Source organism: Dermacentor andersoni, chromosome 9 (assembly GCF_023375885.2).
Source record: "Dermacentor andersoni chromosome 9, qqDerAnde1_hic_scaffold, whole genome shotgun sequence".
NCBI classification, from domain to species: domain Eukaryota; kingdom Metazoa; phylum Arthropoda; class Arachnida; order Ixodida; family Ixodidae; genus Dermacentor; species Dermacentor andersoni.
Window position 1 is genome coordinate 12484966 of NC_092822.1, and position 17538 is coordinate 12502503.

Sequence of the window (17538 nt, forward strand, 5' to 3'; positions counted from 1 at the left end):
ATGTTGATAAAGCTGCAGCCGACAATTCTGTGGCATTACACATCTGGTACATTGGGTACATGACCTCAGGCTGCTTGTTACCGCAGCATTCTTTACCATTTATGCCTAGTCAAGCCAAATGAAAGAGGGGGGGGGTCTTCAGACATATATGACACCCTCCCTCTCCCAAATGGCACCTGGCACCCAGCCTCCCCACCCCCCCCTCGTTTACTATGCCGCTGCCCCACCCTCCTTCCCTTTATTTGCACAGGAAGGCGTCACTCATGAAGACGTCATCTTTCTTGTCTCACCCTTGCACACTTTGACTCGCACCTAAAGCACACCGTGCACGGGGCAAAATAGGATTTTATCGCACTTGGACTTTATACAGAACATGACGCGGCTTTACTTCGACAGTCTCTCTTTTCACGCTGCCGCACACGGTTTGAGAGGTGCATTTGCAAGCGGCCGCTTGTAATTCAATCATTTGACCATCTGCATCCATGGAAGTTCCCATTTATTGTCTCGGCATTCCTTTGCAGTGGCATCAAAATTTCATTATACTGAAATTGCATAAAAACGCACTTCGATATATTGAGGTTCTAAGTACATGGTGTTCTATGGAGAAGAGGTTATGGAAAGTTGAATACTTGGTTATATAGAGAATTTTGTTATATTGAAGTTCATTATATGGAGGTTTAACTGTATTCCTTGTATGTATTTCGGCTAGCTGGTTTATTTTATAGAGTGTACAATAAATGCTCTGTCTGAGTTTACACTACTGTGTTGTTATTACTTTGTTATCATAAGCACTTGAAACTCCACAATGTTCGACATAAAGGTACACACCAGTGTGAGTGCTTATGTTATTGCATAACAAAAATGTTATTGCATAATACTGTTCTAGTAGAAACAACGACTGTGACAGATGGACCACTGTTCACAAAACATGTCTTCAACATGTTCTGGCTCTCCAATAAATTTGTCAATCAAAGGGCCGAACTTCCCGATATTCCCATGCATACAAAGCACCACTTTCCCATCTAGGTAATCAAACAAAGTCGTATACAACACATAAACACTTTTGTTATATCCAATATTAGCATGTAGTTGTTACATGCCGATATCATCAAGAAAGATTTTAGATTTAGTTCGTTATGTCAGATAATTCATTATACAGTTGACTTCCAGTTATTTGACCCTGACGGGACCGACAAAGATAGATTGAATTATCCTGCACGTCAAGTTAAACAAGATGCAGGAAAAATACAAAAATGACTACTGCTGATTCATTTGGCAGTATTTAACCTATTATAACATCCCCCCAAATGAAATGTGTGCACATTTTCAATGTGTCCAAAGTAGTAAACTAACATAGAAACACATTAAAGCTCCTAAACAAAGAAATTTAACGTGCACCTAATTTTTAGCAAGAGAAGCTATTACACAATGGTGGCTGGTTTCCTAAAATCAGTTTCGCCCCCTGGTTTTTAAAAAGTTAAATTCGCCGCAGTACATCTGTGTTTGAGGATAGTAGCAGCTGAACTAAGCAACACAGACACAGAACTAGACAAGGGCGCTGCGTCCAGCAGCTGCGTCCTCGTCCAGTCGTTCCTTCTGTGTCCATGTTCCTTAAGTTCTGCTGCTATAACCCTCGAAGAATGGACCAACCAGCCCAGTTAGACACCCTTTTGACATGAAACCAAGAGTTCGACGAAAACTCGTCTGGTCGGGATTGCTCATAGTCAAGGGTAAAATGGACACCAACCAAAAACATTAAAAGAAAAGAAACCCAAGACATTTCGGCTCCCATACGGAGGCCTTGTTAATTGTGAACAAGGCCCTCATATGGGAGCCGAAACGTCTTGGTTTCTTTTCTCTTAATGTTTTTCATCGGCGTTCGTTTTACCCTTGACTGCCCTTTTGACATCCGTGTTATGCGACAAAACATGCAAGCATTGCGAAAGCAGTTAATTTCCGGCCAAGCTCTTCTTTTTATAAAGCGGGCGCATGTTAGAAATGGGTAAATACTGTAATCAAACATTGTGAGCCACAATTATTGCTTGAAAATCTTTCTAGGATGAGCCAAAAATAGGCGTTTTCGACAGGAGATTCCTATGGCCAAGTTCGAATTATCCCGCAAAGACCAATTTTAGGATCAAAATAACGAGCTTAATAAGCTCATAGGACATGCATGGGCACTAGCTGGGATTGAATTAACGAATATCTACTGTATCAGTGTTTGTTATACAGCTAAACCTCAATATAACAAAGTCAGTAAAATCAGCAACTTGTTTGTTATATCAAAATGTCATTATATTGAAATCCGATCTTTTATGCAAATAAGCAGTCGCCAATGGATATTTCTTACACAGAAGGGGCTGCGAAATTTCCAGACTTATCGGGCAATCAAAAAAAGCAAATTTAAAAAAGGAAAAAGATGTTTTTGTTAAATTTCTGAGTTGGTGATGTATGATACGGTTTCATGCTGTGTCGATGATATCTTCACATTGGCAGTATGAAGCGAAACCAGTCACGCTTTTGCATCCTCTCCGCCCCCTCGGCTGAAAGCATCACCTGCAGTAGGATGACGCTATCATGAAAAGCACCTGCAGCAGGGAGCAAATGCTTCCGCTGCGTCTTGCTTCAAAGCATCTCCGAAACTCGAGATTATGCAACCTCCAGCACTAAACGCACAGGAAGAGAGCATATGATCCCATGCCATATCAGCTCGCTCAGTCTTTGCACACGAAGCAGGTTAAAAACTGTGCATGTGGACTGTGTATGCGCTCAGGCACAGTGACATCCCTGCACAATCACGGCCTCACTAGAAAGGGAGATGCGCGCCAACCTGACCTCCACTCTCTTAACACCCCGCCCTCACATGCACTTGCTTACGTTACTGCTAGCTTTGTTCCCTTCCCTTTCCCCTTACTTGTACGGGAGGAGAAGACTCATCAAGCCACCATCCTACTCTAATCACCATCGCAAGCTTTCACTCGTGCCTAAAGCATACAATGCACGGGGCGCCGCAGTATCTTATTGCACTTGAAATTTATATGGCACATGATGCTGCTCTGCTTCAGCGACTGCTCTCAGTCATGGAATTCGGGAGGTGCGTACACAAGTAGCCACATGTAATTCAACCATTCAACCATCTGCGTCCATGCAAGTTTCCATTTATTGTCTTAGTACACCTTTGGACAGCAGTGAAATTTCTTTACACTGAAATCGTGTATAAACTCGCTTCATTACTGAGGCTCAAAATACATGGTTTACTATGGACAAGAAGGTATGAAAAGTTTAATCGTTATATACTGAGCTTTGTTATATAGGAGTTTGTTTATCATGGTTTAACTATATTGAGGTTCGACTGTAGTTATAAAAACTCAATGATGCTACCATCGTGTACTGCACTGCTGCAGATGTAGCTAAGACAGGTGGGCCACCCTCTGCCATCGTCAATGTGAGCTAATTTTTATTCCACTGTAGAATAAAGACCTCTCCCAGGAACTCTTGTCATGTGCCAACTGCAACGAAATTTCGTTTGGGCTAAATTGGTTACAAGTAGTATGCACACTATCCAAAAAATCCTGGCAAAGCTGCAGGGCTGGTAATTGTCCAGTTTTCTTATTAAAAGCCTTTAAACGGCACCAACAAAGTGGACAGTATGCACACCTGGTAGTTACTGCACACTACCATTACCTTCAAGATTTTCAGCATGCCGTGGCACCACCTAATCTCAGAGGTCACGCCAAGAAAACACACTAGTTCTCAACGTTTTAGGTTATGCATCATTTTCATGACGTTTCGTTTCCAGTTCCGGTATTGAAAATGTCTATTCTTGCTAGCATGAAGCATCCACTCGTTTTTCAGACGTAATGTTTTGCACGGAGGAGACTCGGTATCTATGCTATCTGAAACAAATTTTTACACAGTCCAAATTTTGTTGCAGGCAGTTGGCTTTTAAACTGCCACCTCCCTAAATGTACTCGTACATCTGCCAGCCCTTGTCGATCCTGCCATTATACAGTAGACTCCAAATAAATGAAACTCGCTTAAATGTTTGTATCCTTGCCAGATAAATGGGACGAGGATATAAACTTTGGTTGGCCACCCATAGAAACAGTGTTAGCAAACTTCGATTACCTTTTTCCGTACTGTGCCCATTGGGCTTCATTAGCCCGCTAACAATGGTTTGAAATGCCACTTTCGGGACCTTCTGTGCTGCTCACAGACACACTGCACCATTGGACGTGAAGGAGGAGAACTATATTTTGGTTTTCAATTTTTTGCCACCAGGTAGAAGTCAAAGTAGAAAGCAAAAATGGCCACCTCAGGGAGCGGCTTGCGCACTTCGAAAGATCGCAGATCTCGTGATTCCACTGAATATGCGCCTGATTTTATCAATGGATCAAGCAGCAGCGAGTCTGAGGATGCTACCTTTTTGTCGGACTTTGATTCTAAGAGCGACGACGACGCAAACCAGCCCAGAACATTGGCAGCCCCAGCCCGGCACGCCCAACTGTAGCGCTTACAGTTAAATCTTGTAGTGGAATGCCTGTTCAATGAAAAATTTTCATTTTTTTGGGAGATTGTGCTTCTAGACAGCAATACATTTTGTACATCTCATAATTCTTGTTACATATTTTTCTTAGCGGACACAAGCGTGTCTTTACAAACGTTGTTCAATTTTATCCTACAATCTTGATTCTGGCAATTTATATCTTTTTTATTACATATATCTCGTTAATAAATCTTTTATCATGATGGCAATTTATATCTTTTTTTATGACATACATCTCGTTAATAAAACTATTATGCATGAAAAGTGCTTTCATTCTGCTTCTTGTTTATGTATCATATCAGATATTGAGTCCAGTAGTTCCTTTAGAAAAAAAGAAATGTGGCGCAACCTAAAAAAAGACACCTATTTTCCCCATTGTAGAGAAAAGAGTTAAGCAGAACGCATGGTTTTGTGAACTCCCGTTACGCAGAACTGGAACCGAAAGTGCACCTGCCTCATTGGCCACCATACTTCATATGAACCAGCAGTATGTCGACAAGCATGTCAAACAGTGATGCCAAATGTTCAAGAAAATCCAATCCATCAGTCAGTTGTGCTGTTGTGACATCAGCGGCTGCTCTGCAGCATTCACGTTGCTTAGTTTTCACGTTCATTTGTGCATCGCGAGGTGACAGCAAAAAAATAGAGCGCGCATGAACAAGTACAATGTGCAAAGAGAGCTGTGATATTTCAAATACAGCACAAATGCCTTTTTCCACTGCAGTAAAACTGAAACAAATTGATGTTATTGAAATAAAACAAATTTTTTTCGTGAATTTTGGGTCCTTCGCATAAACAAAACTTCTGATAAATGGAACTTCACTTCCTGTCCCTAAGAGTTCCATTTAAAGAGGGACACAGGTCTTGAAAACCGAAAATCGCGAAAAAAAAGATTGATTTTTGGGAACTACTTGTTTCGAAATTTGTAATGCCTAATCTACACCACATCAAAACGATTTTCCCAAAAACGCACCCTACGTGTCCCAAGAAAATCATTTTGCCAGTGCGGACGGCGAGAAACAACCCCAAAATCGCGCAGGAACACCAGAGTTCACGGAGCTATTTCTTTTTTTTCCCGCCGCTGAGTACTGCCATCTCGGTATCGTTCGAAAGCTCAAAGTAACGCCTTTCAGTTCCCCACATCCTCGCCGATGATGGCTGCATAGAAAAAGCACAAACGTAAAACAATCAGGGGCCAATCTGACGAAGCCCGCGATGCATGCGGCCCTCCTATTGGCTCAGCGCGCCAGTGCGCTGAGAGGCGCCTTCTGATTAGCTGTTGCTATGGCAACTAAGCCTAGCAGTCGAGCTTGTATGCTAGGCTTGGCAATGGGTCACTTCAAAAACCGCTGATATGTCATTTCATTGTTCATCGTATCATGAACATAAGCAGCAAATCGACCCTCTCTAAAAAAAAAAGTTTGAAACCCAACACGTGTCCATGAAAAGCAAAGCGCAAGCTGTTTCTACTTTCTACGGCAAGAAAGGAGAGGCGATTATCCCAAGGTAAGCCTGTGGCATATGGCATGTTTCGCGTACTAGCCTTGGGGTGGCGCCACCATTGAAACAACAGCAGCGCACCACCGGCAGCAGTAATCGAAGCGGCAGCTAAGCCTTTATTATGTAAACTTTATTTACAACGTTTCAAAACAATACGTACACAAAAACATTTCTATCTGAAATTATAAACTTCTTGAAGCAAATTCAGTTTAAATGCTGAAAAGTTTTATATAGTGACTTCTCGAATGGGTATAATTGTAAGAGACAGAGCAGGCATTCTTGACCAGAATATGAACAGTTGCGACAAACTTCACCCTTGTGAAACCTATGTGTTTCTGCTCAAATCAAGCTGCAGCTTATGAATGCTGTGAACGAAGTGGCGTGACATCTTCAGCTACAAAAGTGGAGGAAATTTATCAACATACCAGTGTGCGACGGCTCTATGCGGTCGAATGTATTTCTTCATTCAGCAGCAGACATCTTACGTTCACCAGAAATATGTGGTGGGACTGTATGTAGAATCTTTTTGCAAATAAACAATTATTCATGTTTACTCCAGTATATCTTCTGCAACGCTGTTCACATGCTTTTTATTTCATGTAAACATAGATGCTGTTATGATAAAGCTGTTTATTTGCAGCAAGTTGGTGTAATGAGCGTTTTGATTTTGCTCAGCCTATGCAGCAACACCAACCTTCAAAGGTAAATATACAAGCTGATTCTGAGTGCCAAATTATATATATATATATATATATATATATATATATATATATATATATATATCTCTTATGTAAACGAGGTAAAATTAAGATAAACCTGGCCAAAGCAAGCAGGCAGTGCAACAGCAATAGCAGAAGCAGACAGCGCTGGGGTCGGTCGTCTGCTGTGCAGTACTCCTCACAAGCATCATTGTGCTTTCTATACACATTTAACTTTCTAAGCAACTAGAAATTATTCAGACGTCGCCTGTCGTTTCAAATTTAGACTGTAAGTGAATTATATTCAAAACACCATCTATTATTATTAAGTAAACATTTTTCTGGTATCAGTGCCACTACCGTTAGAATCCAGGTGGCACTAGAGTCTCACGTGAAAATCGGCCCCATTGGGCCTATCTGAACGTCACGGGCTTGCCCAAGGTTCAGACGAGCCGACAAGATCGCGCCGAAGATAAGTCACTTCATCGCACAATCTCATACCGCACCGGCAATAACGCAGCAGCGAAGCTAGCCATTTCCCTCTGTCTCCGCATGTAGGTTTACTTTGGAGACCGCAGACGATGTGCCGATGCCTGTTCCCGTGCCTCTCGCGCGTATGCGGGTTCGTGTTGGCGCATCCAGATTCTGTTACGAGCTATATGTGCGCCTAATGTCTACATCTGCAGAATAATTTTGCATTTTCAATTATATTGCAATTATTACTTCCCAGTTTTGAAGCTTCAAATTTATATTTTCCCAGTTTGTCTTTATTTTTTTTTTTTTTCCTCAAGTATAGCTTTTTTAAAGTCTCAAATTTTGGGATCAGCACTGTGTTCCTTCTACTCATTCAATTCTTGTCACTATTTTTTTCCCTGAATGCAGGCGAGTCAGAGAGTGCACAAAAACTGTGACATGGTGTCCTAAGGCACTTAAAGGGACCCTGAAACGATTTTGACAATTTTCTACAAATGTGCTGAGACGCTTGAGTAGATCTTTCTGATCATTAATTGATGCATCTAAGTGCTCCGCGTAAAGCATGTAATTTATTATAAGGTTTTAAAAATGCACATCGCTGCCGATCGCAGCACACTGCTTGACGGAATTTTGAGCCGCCCCTACTCATATGACGTAAATCACCCAATTGACGTCAGTGGGGCAAGCTGTCCGATTGGTTGCCCAGGGCGAGTGATTGATAATTTTTCCAACTTTATGGTACACAAATGAAGTTCCTAATATTTGGAATGTTAGCTAATTTGTTTTTATAAAAAGAAAGTAACGTAAAGAGAATGCACAAGAACAAAGAGAATGCACAAGAAGCTTTAGCTCGGGCCCAACTCCGACGCGGCCTATTCAAATACATGTAAAAACGCAAAAACGTTTTTCTGAGATAACCCCTGGACCGATTTTAATGAAATTTGTTGCTTTTGAGAGAGAAAGTTAAATTCTAGTGACTGTTGGAAGCGGTATTTTGATTTAGGGCTTGAGTTTTGTTAAAGAGATTTACAAAATTTCAGAAGTTTGAAAAAAATAGAAGCACGAAGTTTACAAACTAATAGCTCTGCATCCAGAACAGGTATCGCGGTTCTGTAAACGGCATCCATTAGATCATTCAAAGCGGACAAATTTCATATGTCATTTTACATCTTACGTGAGTTTGTTACGTTGTTTACGAGGGTTCTGCAAAAGTTGTAATTACATATTAATAAATTTTTTGAGATTCATGTATAAGATGTCAAATTTGTCCGCTTTAGATGTGCTATTAGGTACAATTCACAGAATTGCGGTATCACCTATTCTTGCTGAGTTACAGAGTTATAAACTTGATAGTTTCGTTTTCTGAAAATTTGCTATTTTTGCCAATTTTTAATAAAAAATTGACGACCTAAATCGAAAATTCGAAACCAACAGTCACTAGATTTTAAGTTTTTCTTTTAAATGCAACAAACCCCGTCAAATTTGGTGCTGTGGTTGCCGAGAAAAACGAATTCTCCTTTTACATGTATTTAGATAGGAGCACCCGAGCTAAAGCTTCCTCTTAAGCACTTCCGACACAGCAAGTGTCGTCTGCTTGTGTTACAACGTGCTCCGTCTTTGACGAGAGCTCGGCCGTCAGTATGGTATGGTATGAAGAACTTTATTTAGGTCCTGAGGGATCAGTCTGGGACTGATGCGGGCCTCCCACTTCGGGACAGAGCGGCCGAGCCCCTCTGCCGTCACACGGGCCCTCAGCCTTCAGTGTCGGGCTGTCTTTTCGTGAGCACGATGAATCACCATTGTTGCGTTGTGAGCTGCAGTCATAGCGACTGGAAATATGTCAAGTTGCGACATCGTGTCCCTCTGCATGGCAGCAGATGAGCGGAGTGGCTGCATCGCATTGGATTATCGGTATCCGATCAGTGCCAGGATGTGCGCTCATCCGGCGCCACCGCTCCTCGATCTCGAGGTCCATGATGCAAATGACCATCAACAGAACGATTGTAACACACGCTGCTTGGATAGCTTTCGCTAGTGATCGACGGCCAAGTGGCTAGCGGAGAGGTTTCGCGCGGGCGGGGGCAGACTCCAAAACAACCGGAAGTGGACGATGTGACGTTGCATCATGACGTAGAACCAGTGAAGGCGGAGCTTAGTCCCGATCACTCGGCGAACGAGCTGAGGAGGAAAAGTATGGCTAGGGAGGAGGGTAATTTGTAAGCGCTTGTAGCTCTCTTAATATGTAACGCTTCACTTAAATTGCGGTGCGAATGTTCTACTTGATCTGTATCCTACACGCCTACAAAATTTTCCGAGCCGTTTCAGGGGCCTTTTAAATATTTTGAAATCCTGTAGAAATCACCAACAAGAATTCACATTCTTAAAGCTGCAACCTTAGAATTTCATAACTTTGGCTAAAGTACAGATACAAACATCCAAGTACTAACTTGCAGTATTCGAACATCCAGGACATACCCGCTTCATTTTAGCTATGTTGTTGCAGTACATTTTTTGCAAATCAAATCCAAAATTTTTAACACAAGAAGAGTTGTAACTGCTTTTTTTTTTTATTGACCTCAGAAAAAATCTAGTTGCATATTTATAAGCAGCACACAAGATTGGATGTGTCCTGAAAGTTTCATGTGTCTAGAGCGAGTATCAAAAATGGTTGTTTTGGATGCCATGTCCCCTCATATTTAATGCAGTTTGTTTTTTGTACTTTTCTCAAAACACAAATTTTGGGCTCCATGTAATATTCAGGCCTCGATATCTCAACACCAAGAACAGATAGAACTAAAATTATTTTTGCAGAATGGAGCCTAATGCATACTCTTTGCAGTATAGCAAGCAAATTTTTTTTGTTTTCACTTAGGAAATTAATTATTTTGCTACGATTTCAGCCACATGGTTGCCACATTTTGGGGGCTTGTATTCAATGAATTGTAAAATATCTATTAAAGGTCACATAAAAAATGTGCTTTCATTTTTCATTCCTTAGTCTTTATGCTGTCTAAACATGCCTTACGAATAATTCTTTATTGTGCAATTTATTTTCCACTGTGATCTTAAACAATGGAAGTGAAATTTAATTATCGTATAAACTAATTGACCTACAACAAAACTAATTTACATATTTGAAATCAGCACAAAAAATCTTTATAAGACTGGAAAGTTTCATTAACATTGATGAAAAAGAGGATGAACATTACAGTGTCCCCCTACCCGCCGTGGTTGCTCAGTGGCTATGGTGTTAGGCTGCTGAGCACAAGGTCGCGGGATCGAATCCTGGCCACGGCGGCCGCATTTCGATGGGGGCAAAATGCGAAAACACCCGTGTACTTAGATTTAGGTGCACGTTAAACAACCCCAGGTGGTCGAAATTTCCAGAGTCCTCCACTACGGCGTGCCTCATAATCAGAAAGTGGTTTTGGCACGTAAAACGCCATAATTTAATTTTTACAGTGTCCCCCCTTAAGCGAAGTCTACTGTACTTTTGTCTATTCTAAATATCCAGCCACATTTAAAGCAACAGTTTAATGGGTATACTATGGAAATGTCATCTCACCTCCTGACAATTCCACCGTTACAGGCAGTGTATAGCAGGCCTCCATTTGAGGTGTACCGCAGCTTCCACACGGAATTTTTGCCATGTTCGCACAGCCTCTCTTGGACTCCAATGTCTGGCACGTATCCCGATACTGTGTCGCCCCCTACCAGCAACACACCTGCATGACGCAATAATGGCAGAAGGATGATGAAAAGCAGTCACATTCACAGCTACAGCTCCACATACTGCAGAGTTGTAAGCAGCAAAGTAAGCAGTAATAAATATACGGTTAGGTAAATCAGATAAAGCAACATTATAAACACCTCTTTGGAGCCAGAAATTAGCCCTAATATCTTTGGTCCAGGTTGGTGTAGAGCATTATTTAAGCTTGGTTGGACTCCTGTATAATTTTTGATTGATTTCACATCTGCTACAGTCACTATGAACTTGTGAAATGTATTTTCTAATTTTCTCAAAACAGCATTTTTGATGGTGTCACAGTTCTGGAGCGACGATGTCTCTGGTTTTACTTATCCCATTGCACTAATTATATTTTTGTCAGAAAGGTAGACAATCGGAGACTGCATTAGGCATATAATATAAATAAACAATATCACAGAACTTTATAAAAATTAATAATCTGTCCTGAGTGTTACTGTGGGTTCTTTAAAACTTGTTATGCTCTCACTTGGTATAAAATTAGCCTAGAATACTATTCTTGCTGTTTTAGACTCTTTGCTGGTTCCAGATCATTTTTTATGTCAATCTTTATTACACCATATATATTTTAGTAAATAGCTCACATCCAAAATGTTGTGTAAAAAACAAATTTTTAAAAATTTCTAAAATGTTATTTGCTTTGCAAGAAAACTAAATACATATTTTAAATGAGCACATAAATATACATAAATTCAGCAAGTTTCATCAAAATCTACCCAGAAATAAAAAATAAATTTTGAAGTGCAGCGTCCCCTCTCAACAAGCGTACACTGCCAGATGATGATGATGATGGTGTGTGGTGTTTTATGGCGCAAGGGCCAGGTTTGGCCAAAGAGCGCCATGACAAGTGGTAATGTTAACGATGTATTATGGATGACATACACAATGAATTCCTCATGGTAGATATGATATGGCTGTAAAAGGGCCTAAAAACTGTCGCTGTAAGTGGCGTAGAATATATAGCTGCTAAAATAATGACGCTGACTGGGTAGTGATGTGGGGCTGTGGCAATGGGCTTTCGTTAACAACATGATGCAACAAAACATAACAATGACACCAGAGCTCCAAAAGAGCCCTTGAATGCAGGCCTGTTAGTCATTTGCTAAAAGTTGCCTGGCCAAATGATTTTCAGGGTGTCTGTGTCGGCTAAGAAATCTAAAACTATTTGCAGATTAAAAAGCATTTCATCACTAAGAAAAAATGCAGGGTGAAGAGGTATATTTTCACGATATGCAGAAGGGAAATACTTTTTCCTCTCTGTTTCCATTGCAGGGCACTGAATAAGAACATGGCGGACTGTGAGACTATTGCCGCACTTAATACAAGTTGGAGGATCACCCCCAGTCAAGAGATAAGAGTGAGTACTGTATGTGTGGCCTATCCTTAATCAGCAAAGAAGTACTTCCTTGTATCGTGCTGTTTTCCCATTTATCCAGTTCCCCAGTTTTGGCTTTATTATGTGAAGCTTATTCATTGCTTGTGTATCCCACTTGCCTTGCCAATGATTCCTCAATTTACGGTGTAGAAAAGGCTTTAGGTCTGTGGCAGGGATGGGGATATTTCCATCTGCGTCACTAAAAGTTACTGACCTAGAGCTTTCGTCAGCAGCTTCGTTGCCTTTTATACCTTTGTGACCAGGTACCCAGCATATGACAATCACTTGATTGCACATATATAAGGAGCACAACAGACTGTACAGCTCACTAAAAACTGAGTTCTTATATTTTCTTGGACTAAGTAGGGCTCTGACTACACTTAATGAATTTGTAAACACAATAGCCCTAGCAAGGTTTGTGAGCCTTATGTTTTGAATAGCCGATAGTATAGCGTAGGCTTCCACTGTAAAGATAATTGTGTGTGAATTTGGTGCCCTGGATACTAAAAATGAAGGTCCCAGAGCTGCGCAGGAAACTCCTTTAGAGGACTTGGAAGCGTCTGTATAGTATTCTGTACAGGAGTACTTCATCTGAAGTTCTCAAAAATGGAATTGTATATGTGCTTCTGGTGCCCTCTTAGATATTTCTACGAAAGAGATGTCGCATTCAATGGTCTGCCATTCCCACGGTGGGAGCAGGCAAGTGGGTGCCATTAGGACATTCTCTGGGACTAAGACACCTGTTTCTTCTGCCAGTGCTATCAAATGAAGGTTCAACGGAGCCTTAAAGGGACAGTAAAGGGAAAAATGATTTCTTCTGCATCAGTAAATTACCGTTCTACAACACCAAAAACACCACTCTTACAGACGTTTGGTAAGCCAGAAAAAGCGCAAGAACGAAATACTGGTGGCGACACCTACTTAAGTTCCCGCACCTGGGGGCTGTGACGTCTTGGATTTTGATGACATCTTCTAGGGCCAACTAATTAAATATAGCGGTACAGTTTGACTACATTGTGTTCTAAAGGAACCAAATAATAAACATGGCAAGTTTCGGGAATTTTTATTCAGCCAACGCGGCCCAAATGCGAAAACATACTTTCGGATCCCTGACGTCACGCTGACGTACCGGCGCTGGGGTTTCGGCGCAAAATTCAAATACTGATACTTCGACCTTCATTTTCTCTAATAATGAATATATTATTTTGAAATGACTGCCTGCAGGGTTCTCAAACAATGCTTCATTAGTCTAAACTGATTTATTGTTTCACTTTAGTGTCCCTTTTATAGCTGGGCGGTTACGAGATAGCCTGGCAGTAGACACGTCACGAACAGATGAGTGACATGGATGCGGCACGTACTGATTTAACCTTGAGAGCATAGGAAAAAGTTAAATATGTCCTTTGGAGATGTAACGACCATTCATTACACCCCACATACAGGCTTTCTATGAGACTTGTCCTAAAAGCACCTGTAGCCAGACGTATACCCAAGTGGTGAATGGTATCTAGCATCTTCAAAGCACTAGGCGCAGCAGAGCTATATACTGTAGCTCCATAGTCGAGGCGGGACCGTATAAGGCTTTTGTAGAGCCTCAAAAGGCATCTCCTGTCACTTCCCCAAGATGTACGGGACAAGAGCTTCAGTAAATTCATTGTCTTCAGACATCTCTTCATTGTTTTCAGATACCCAAGGTGAGGGACAAATGTTAGTTTCGAGTCTAAGATGATTCCTAAAAACTTATGTTCGTCACTGCCAGGGAAAGTGCACTGTACAATATAATTTTATTTCACGTGCAAACATAACAGGCTCAGAGGAAGATATAGATGGGCACAGCAGGCTTTTGTAGCTTTTCACAGCTATCCTGCTGCCACTCTCCCTCCATAACTGAAACATGCTGCACCTAGAAATGAAGTTGTTATGACTGAAAGTATTGATGTGATCTGCAAGATAACCCATTGCAAAACACTTGATACAAAAAGAGTAGCACTAACTGCGGAAGCCATCTTCGGCTGCCGAACCATAAGCCTCTGGAGTAGCTGCCACCGAGTTCGCCCCGTGGCCCACTTCGAATCCATGCAAGTACCGGCCGTCCAACGTGGTCACCTGGAAAAGGGGACAATGGCAACATTTATTCCTTTGTTCACAATGCGAGCATGCTGCTTCTCATGCCACTATGCTATGTGTACGACTACCAGATGGCAGCAACGGTTTGATTGTGGTTGATTGATACGACCGGATCTGTTACAGGCATAGGTAGCGGTACAAGGTAGATAGAGAAGTTTTGACGAAGAGAAAGAAGATTAAGAAGATGTGTACAAAAATGCTAGAATGAGAAGCATGTATAGCATACCTGATTAACTCAAGAAGGCTAGGTGATTATTCATCACCACCCCATGTCGAAGGTGATGCCTATAAATCATCATCATTTTCATGGTTTTCATGTTGCCCTATACGAAAAACTGCCAAGGAGCGAAAATTTCATGTGCTTCTGTTAAGAACTTCCTTGCAACAGCTACACAAAACTTCAGTGTTTGATGAGTAAAATGCAGATGACAGTAATTTAAGAAACACCATTTCACCGTCTCATGTAGGCCATAGATGCAGACTGGTGTGCCCAAAGTTTCTGTGTCCAACAATGCTTTAACACTGATTTTTAAAAACGAGATCGAATACAAATCACACCAAAGAGAACACAAATCAAACAGCAATGGTACCCAATCGAGTATGAACTGAATAGTGGTTTTAAACAACCTTTTTTAGCGGGTTCTGAGCATGGTGCAAGCCTTTCTGATTTTTGTACAATTGTGCTAGTTGGTTCTGTGTCAAAAATTAAATTCTGGGGTTTTATGTGCCAAAACCACAATCTGATTATGAGGCACATCGCAGCAGGGAACTCCGTATTAATTTTGACCACCTGAGGTTCTTTAACGTGCACCAAATACACATTACTACATGGGTGTTTTTGCACTTCACTCTCACTGAAATAAAAGGAAGGTGCCATCAGCACTCACTGTTCCCCGGTGGTCTCCCTCCAAAGTATTGACTGAGCTCAATGCTGTTTACCATGGGTTCTATGTTTATGGTTAACCAGTTCCGATTTTAAGGGGCTGACAATTGTATAACTGTGCTCATTTTATGGCTCAACAATTTGCGATTCAGAGAGGAGATAATTCCTTATTTTGTTCAAGTCCACTTGTCAATTGTTGCCACGTCAGTCTGTAATATTAAAATCTGTCTGAAGTTGCGAACAGTAGCTGTTTGGCTTGAGGATCAAACTTAAAGGGGTCCTGAACCACTCCTCGAGCTTGGCAAAAAGACATAAGTCTGTGGACTGCATACACTGCTGTGAACATCTCAGCCAAGTTTTGCTGTCATTAGGGGCACATGGGGGTCACAAGCGGAGCGCGAAGTCACCTTTCTCTCAAACCCTCTCTTTTCAATAGGAGCCTACTCCTCATTCCCTTTCGGACGCTTTATTTAGTAATAAAATGAATTCCCATATGCAGCTGCTCTTGACCAATAGCTGACGTAAATCAAGAAGGGTGTTTGGATCAGTGCACTTCTTGCTACTCTTACTGCGTATATTTCTTGACGAAGTTCAATAAACAAGCTGAAGTAAGCAAAAATATGCTTTCAAATTTCAATAATAATTACGTACTTCCGGAAGAAGCTGACCATCGCCTGCTCACACACGCTCGGCCGCAGCCACCCATGTAGGAATTAAACTTTGGCCACCCTGCTTATCGGTGTCATAGTCGGCGGGTCTCACTAATTCGGCTAGTTCTGAATGGTCAACTAGCCTGAAACCATGCAAAACTTAAGGACCACACACACGCTTGCCAGTGCGCGCTCACTCCTGGCCACTCCTGGTTAGATGCCTTGCCAGACTAATTGATAGTGCTTCAAAAATGCACAAGTTGGATATGGCTACTATCCGTTGGTCAAGCTTGTGAAGAACAAAGCCAGTCTGCACAACTTAGCATGGTCAGACTGGCTATTAATGCAAGCACGCACACAAGCCCTGTTGTGCACAAAGCAAACACTGTACATATGCAGCAAAGTTGCATGTAGCTGCAGTCTTCTACATAACGTAGATACTGTGGCTGCCGCGGTGTGCCGCCACAATTCTACTGGATAAGCGCACTGCGGCTCGCTGAGGACAAGTTCGTTTGGCTTAAGTTTGGCGTGCCGTAGGCACCAAAATCGGAAGTAGTGGCGTCTACGTTAACATGCAAAAGCCAATTTAAACTGCACGCCAGGGTAACATTTAGAAGGCAGAGCGTTGTGGGCACGCCCCGCTCTGCTGTAGCCTTCGCAGTGCAAGGTATTGAAGAAGAAACGGGAGCACAGCGAAGAGGGTGTTTGATTGCCAATAACTCTGCTTTTGCTGAATGCTTCGAAGTACTTCTTGCGGCAAAGTATTCTTGAAATAGTCTATTTTGACTTCAAGTGCATTTCTCCCCTTCAATAAAAAGCGGTTCATGGCTCCTTTAATAGCAAGATATCTACTTTTTATTCAAAATTTTTTTATGTACATATGCCCCTGCCGGATGTAATTACCTGTTGTTGACAGTTGCACATTAGAAGAATGCTGGAGCACTTTTTTAACAAGCTAAGAAAACAATCACAATCTGTAGACAACGTTACCATAAACATGCGACCAAAATTATTCTGCCACATGTAGCAGAGAGATCCTACAGTCTCTTAATACTACAGATAACTATCTTTCTCCTTGGGCTTTTGAGCGTACTCCCCTTTTGACACTGTTGATATAGCCAGCGTGACAGCTTGTAGGTGCCAGCCATTAGGCAATTTTTTACGGCCGTGAATTATTCCTGAGCAAAAGCACTGCTGTTAGCCCAGAGACTAGCCCAGAGAAAACATTGTGTTGAGGGGGAATGGAGAAAGTAATTGCATTCACTCCAGTGCATTCGGAGTTTTGAAGAAGAGGTGTTGCAGGGACCCTCGGAAAGCAACAGCCATATGCTCGGCTCACCTTGCAGACACCATCAGCAGAGAGTGACAGCACTGTGCTCTGGTGACTACGCACAAACGGCCAGCTACTGTGCAGGAACAGCAGGTCCCGGATGGCATTATCGTGCAGCTGCAAGCCAAGCAATAGTTACCTGTTAGACACCCCCTCCCCTTCTTTTTAAGGAGTGGGGAGACCCAAAAT

At 41.8% G+C, this 17538-nt stretch overlaps 1 protein-coding gene across 1 annotated transcript in view; it reads right to left on the reverse strand.

The window, feature by feature from the left end:
- Nucleotides 1-17538, reverse strand: part of LOC126527048 (uncharacterized) — a 31915-nt gene that overhangs the window by 7276 nt on the left and 7101 nt on the right. The window contains exons 7-9 of the mRNA XM_050174769.3: nt 17359-17466; nt 14354-14465; nt 10784-10943 (exon numbers count right to left, since the gene is read on the reverse strand). Of these exons, the coding sequence (XP_050030726.1) occupies nt 10784-10943; nt 14354-14465; nt 17359-17466 (380 nt within the window). The remainder of the gene's footprint in view (nt 1-10783; nt 10944-14353; nt 14466-17358; nt 17467-17538) is intronic.